This window comes from Sander vitreus, unplaced genomic scaffold, assembly GCF_031162955.1.
Source record: "Sander vitreus isolate 19-12246 unplaced genomic scaffold, sanVit1 ctg267_0, whole genome shotgun sequence".
NCBI classification, from domain to species: Eukaryota; Metazoa; Chordata; class Actinopteri; order Perciformes; family Percidae; genus Sander; species Sander vitreus.
The window spans coordinates 131,240-137,239 of record NW_027595430.1 but is presented as its reverse complement, the minus strand read 5'-3'; the positions used below and the strand labels follow the sequence as shown (position 1 = coordinate 137,239).

The 6,000-nt window shown below is 45.2% G+C and overlaps 1 protein-coding gene across 1 annotated transcript in view; it reads right to left on the bottom strand.

Annotated features, from left to right (window-relative positions):
* Positions 1-301: 301 nt before the first annotated feature.
* The window catches only part of LOC144513505 (PDZ domain-containing protein 4-like), a 36,834-nt gene continuing 31,135 nt past the window's right edge, over positions 302-6,000 (bottom strand). The window contains exons 10-17 of the mRNA XM_078244605.1: positions 5,687-5,897; positions 5,090-5,450; positions 4,449-4,881; positions 4,219-4,289; positions 3,172-3,479; positions 2,791-2,931; positions 2,565-2,677; positions 302-503 (exon numbers count right to left, since the gene is read on the bottom strand). Coding sequence (XP_078100731.1) covers positions 302-503; positions 2,565-2,677; positions 2,791-2,931; positions 3,172-3,479; positions 4,219-4,289; positions 4,449-4,881; positions 5,090-5,450; positions 5,687-5,897 — 1,840 coding nt within the window. The remainder of the gene's footprint in view (positions 504-2,564; positions 2,678-2,790; positions 2,932-3,171; positions 3,480-4,218; positions 4,290-4,448; positions 4,882-5,089; positions 5,451-5,686; positions 5,898-6,000) is intronic.

The window sequence follows — 6,000 nt, the reverse complement described above, 5'->3', positions numbered from 1 at the left end:
GGTAACACCAGCCATCTCTAAAGTTGGAGACAGACAGACAGACCGGCCGAGAAGAGGAAGTCTCGATGAGCAGAGCAGATGTAGTAACGTGGGTGCGAAACAATGTCTGATTATTTAAATGAAATGAGCTGGTTTGACCACGGAGACGTCCAGGACACAGGAGTTTCTTCCTGTATTTACTTTCCTGCTCCCACCCCCCAGACACATCATCACGCAATACAAGTCAATGGAGAACAGAGAGTTGTTGTATTGTCGTTGCTTCCCCGTTTCCTCTTCCTCTTCCCCCCCTGGTTACCCCCGGTTACACCGTGGTGACCGACAGCAGAGGGTTGTAGATCTTATGTCCGTCCGGCGAGCGGGAGCCGTGCGCCAGCAGCTCCTGGATGGTGATCCAGTTGTCGAGGATTCGTCGGTTCCTCTTCTTCAGGATCTTCTTCTGGCTCAGTGCCAGAATGTTGTTGCTGCCCTCATCTGCTGCGCCTCCTGTCAAAGATGAAGAGTCCCTGAAAAAACAAAACAAAAATTAAAGTGATTTAAACCTCTCCATCCAAATCCAATATACGAAGTAAGCAACAAAACATTGTGAAAAATCAAAAACAATAAGACAATTTTTTTTTTAAAGAAATGTCACATGACACATTTATCTCATCACGGTTGGACTACTGCTTTAACAGATCTTCCTTACACCATTTACAAACTATCCAAAATGCTGCTTTTCATTTTTAGAATTCATTTTAAAATCGTAGTGGTCCCTTACAGAGCCCTACGTGTCTCCACATACATCCTGGACCTTCTGCACCCTACACAGCATACCGGGCTCTCAGGTCCTCTGTGTGTTTTTTACCTCAGACACATTTAAAGACTCAGGGAGACCGTGCCTTTCAGTTGGTAGCTGCTAAGCTTTGGAATAGTTGTCAATAGACTCTGTGGACTGCTTTAAAAAGCAGCTAAAAAAATCTGTACAGACATTTAGGTAGACTGTGCTTTAAACTTGTGTCTTATGTCTGCTCTCTTTGTGGATTGTATCTGGTGTTTTATTTTTGCTTTATTGACTTGCCTGTATTTGATTTTCTTTGACTTTATTTTTTTGATTGTGAAGCATTTTGTGACTGGTGTCTGTGAATGCTGCTGTAAAAATAAACTTTTCTTTCTTATTGGAGCGCTGGCCCTTTAAGTCACAGGTGTGGCTGATGATTCTGATTACGTCTGTGTTCAGAACCACCAACACATGTTTGTTTTTGAGTCTGACTGATGGATTGCTGTTGGGATTAACGAGGAGTTTGTCATCAGGATGTTTCCTGAACTTTCACACTGCGGGGGGTCTATTAGCAGAGGAAGGTGAGAGGATTTAAATGTTGACATTATTCTTTACATCTCACAGAGATGGAAAACGCTCAGAAATGCTTTGAACATGTCCTAACAACCTGAATCTCTACCAACACCTCTTGGTGTAAATCAAAAGTACCTGAAAATACATTCAAATATTTAATGACTCAATAAGTAATATATTAAAGCCTCAAATGATAAAAACTGGATTTGACAATAGAGTTTAAAACCCATTTTCACCCCGAGGTTGGGAACCAAAAGTTTGACGCATAGCTGTAGATTTCGGTGGGAATACAGGGCATATGTCCCCCTGAATATTTAGAAAACCTACGCCCTGGTTTATTGTTTCTCTTTGCGTTATTGGTCCCTGTGTTTTACTTTTTATTTGTATATAATCTTGTCTCTCTTGTTGCTATGTGACCCTTCTTGATTTGTGACTGTGCAGCACTTTGGCTCAACGCTTTAAAAATATAAAAGTTGGATTGCACTGGATATTTCCTGCAGTGATCTTGTTAAGTTAAAATAAATGCTTATTTGTAATCTATATAGTTGAAACTTACCTGTTAAGAATAATAGTTAATTTCCTTAACTTGTTTGAGAAGGTACCTGCTAAGAATGGATGTTCCATAAGGAGGCGCTATTACATTGAGTTCTGATACAGAGTATGTTCAGCAGACAGGATGACAACACTGCCGACCGGAAAAGTTGTTGCTAGCCAGAGACATGTGAGAGTAACTAAAGATGTCATGCCTGCCAGTTTACATTAAACTTGCAAACGTATTTGGATGTTTTGGACATCGTCAGTTCTTCTAAAGATGATAGAACAACCCTGGCCATTAACGTTTTGAACCTGTTACAGGTCGGCCGAATCACGCACCTCCAGATTCAGGGAAGGTTTTTTCCCACAAGCAATTTGCTGGTTAAACAGGAAAAAACAATAAGCAATTTCATCTACTCATGCTGCTATACACCTGTACTTTACGTAATAATGTGCATTACGAGTTACTATTTTACTATGTACTCTAGTTTGAATCTTTTCACCATCTTCACATTCTCTGCTCTATGTTCTTAGTTTAATGTGTGTATTTTATGTTTGCTCCATAGAGTAGCACTTTTAATTTTGTTGTATGTACTTACAATGACAATAAAGTAATTGATATGTGATTCTGAAAGTTGGACTGGAGTTGAACTATCTGGATGTTTCCTGAGTGATGTTGTGGACAAAGTGTTGTCCTCACCTGTGTCCTGTGAGGAAGTGGAGGCGGCTCTGCATCATGAACTCTCTTCTCCGTCTGGTTTCTCTGGCTCTCAGCAGCTGCTGCTTCCTCTCCTCTTTGCTCCAGTATCGACCCTGTCGGACATGTGGGTTCAATCAGACGTTTGTAAAGAATAATGGCGATAAAGTCAGATGTGAGTGCAGACAGTTTGAGGCTTTCTGGACTACTGCGATCACTGATTGCTTACCTGTTTTATCTCACTGGCAGCGTCGTCGTCCGTCGTCATGCCGCTGCGTTCCTCTCTGATCTTCATGGCTCGGGCCTTTAGGAGACGATCCCTCACCGGCCGTTTGGCCACGTAGCGAGTGCCGTCACTCCGGATCTTTACCTGCAGATGCAACGACGACAAATCGGTTCCCTCTTATTATTAGTTTGAGTCTCAAACATGAGTCCCCATGATGTGTGATAGATTACCAAAACAGGTTTCAAGTCTCTGCATCCTCCATTTCACTGAAATGAATGGAAACCAACCAACTCTGCACAGATTTTGGAGATTAGATTTTTGCATAATCATCAATCAGGTTGATATAACTAAAAGCAGGAGGGTGACTTTGCCAACCCCGTTTACCTTCCACTCCATGCGTTGAGGCGAGGCAGTTGTTGAGTGAGTCAGCCCAAGCGGCAGAGCCAGTCCTAACCGTGAGGCACTGGTATGCCGCTCCTCCAGACCACAGGGGGCACTGTTCACACTCCTGGGGCTGTCGGGGCCACTGCTGCCCGTCCCCGCCCCCCTCTCCAGAGGGTCCACTAGGCCCTTGGAGGGCAGCGCCATGCAGCTCTGGTAGTGCTCTAACGCTTTGTTGTGGCTCTGGCGTCTTCTGCTGAAATAGGGACTGGACTCTGCACTTCCTCCTGCGGGCCTTTCGGGGGCGCCACCTGCGTTTATAACAGCAATAAATAGATCACGATAGTTAAACCAGGGGCACGTTTAATCTCAGAACAGTGAGCAATGTTTTACTGCGGTTTCCATGTGGAACGACATGTTTCCTCAGAACGGTGTGAAACGGTGTACAACGAGCTTTTGAGGTATTTGTCAGAGATATTACCCAATCAGCAGAGACGTGTCTGTAAACTCGTGGTAATAAAGCATGGTGTTCAATGCACCACTGTCAAAATACTGTTTAAATTAAAGGTTTGCTATGTTTTGTCAGGGCTGAACCTGGCCTGGAACAACAACAACAAAAAACATGAAAATCAAATTTAATCCATCTTCATAGTTTGTTAATAGCATTGTGTAAATCCTTAAGGTGTAACAAATGTTGCATTTCCTTCCTCATATAACTTATATGAAGCTGTTTTTAAATCAGCTAGCAGTCTTTTTTTGCTCCCGGTTTTAATGACGCTTTGTAATGTTTCTTGGCTCTTGACTGCCACTAACTGTCCATCAAAACAAGGAAAGTGTGAAACCAAGACTGAGGCCTGAAAACAAAGCTTTTTATTAAATCAGTTAGAATTTTTTGTATATCTTGGCTTGGTATGGGAACTTGGCCAACAGAAACAGGCTCTGTAGCCTCATCACATTGGTTAGTTTTTAGAGAGGAATTCGAGCCCATCTTACATGAGCATCCACAGACTGGTTTTATGTGAGTCATAGTAAAGTAGAGTTTAGTGATACCTGTTCTGGAGCCCTGCCCCTGATCAGCAACGCCTCTTCTGGGAGATGACTCCGCCTCTCTGCTCAGAGACCTGATGATGCCAACAAACCATTTACATATTCAAATGTAACACGCACAAGCCTGAAGTAGGCCACTAGATGTCACTGTTGCAGTGGCTTTCAAAAAGAAATACAGACATTATAAAGTTTAAACTAAAGAGATGTGTTGGAAGAGAAACGATAAAGGAGACCTGAACTTGGAGGGTGTAGAGGGGGTGGAGCTGGACCCATGTGTTTGGTACTTCCTGTTGTTGCCCGGGGAGAAGGACCCTTGTGTTTGGTACTTCCTGTCGCTGCTGGGGGAGAAGGGGCCGCTGAGGTTGGAGTGGCGTCTTTCTCTGTCTCGGTCACGGCGGTGACGCCGCGGCATGAGAGGGGAGTTCAGAGGGGGGAGGCGGCCGAGAGGGAGAAGAGGAGGCGGAGACATCACTTCCTCTTCCTGGAGAGGCGGGATCTGCTCGGTGCTGACCGGCGGCGTGCTACGGCAGCTCTCCCCCCCGGTGTTGTAGGCACTGGTGCTGTCTCTGTCGTCAGATCGCTCTCGTTCTGGCAGCTCGTTGATGGCTGACAACTCGTGATGAAGAGGGTCGTTATCCTCCTCGTCCTTGTTCTCATTATCCAAACCTACAAGAAGAATTTTGTTGTTTTTTATTTCTGAGGTTAAAAAGATCACTCACACAAAGTGCTTTTTACTTTTACTTTCACCTAACATTTTAAACCACTATAACTGTAAATCTATGTCAGAATGCTGCTTGAACAAACAACCTATATGGCCATTTTTCGGGGAAGGACAGTCTCCAGATTTGGGATGTTCAGTTGATGTCTTGGTTACCTGCTCCTGCCGCCTCTTCCTCCATCATCCAGGCCTTCAGACATCTCTCTCGGAGCTGCTGCATCTTCTGCGCTCGCATAATGTTGCGACACTTGAACTCCAGGTGGCGCAGCTCCTCCTCGATCAGCGCCATCTCGTGTTCGCTCAGAGTCGCCGCAGAAGAAGAGTCTCCTCCCTTCTCGTCCAGGTCGTTCAACTCTGCTTCAACGTCAACGTCTTCACATTTATTTTCTCTCTGCTGTTTTTTGTTCTGTTTCTCGTACTGGCACCTGATCTCCAGCAGCTCCTGGTAGCGCTGGCACTCCTCCTCCGTCAGGCCTGGCATTATCATTGTCATCATCGTCAGCTGGTAGGGGTGATGCTGCAGGTCAGAGGTCAGTCGTTAGCAGCCAAGAAACAACATCAAGTCCGTCAGTAAGCGCAAACGCCACAACATGAATACCAACGCTACAACATCAATGCAAATGCTCCAATATGAATGCAAACGCCACAACACAAATACAAATGCTACAACATAAATACAAATGCTACAACAGACTCTCATAGCCAGCTCTATCTCCACAGTGCTGTAATCACAAGTTAAATCTAAAACAAAACCTTGTAAAATACCTTGTGATGGGGACTGAATGCTGCTCCACCTGTTCCTCCCCCAGCGGCCCGGTCCAGGCTAGGGAGGGAGTCAGAGCTGAGCTGGAGGTCTCGCAGGTGGAAGAAAGGAGGGGTGGTGTCTCCTCGGCCGAGACCGGGTCCGAAGCCTGGGCTGTGGCTGCTTCCAAGGCCGGGGCCGAAGCCCGGGCTGGGTCTAGGACTGGGTCTGGGAACAGGAAACGTACAGGGGTGTTGCTGCCGTATACTTAAAATATTAACCTGAAAGTTCTCCCCAATTTTTGTAGTTGTTACTGCCCTCATGC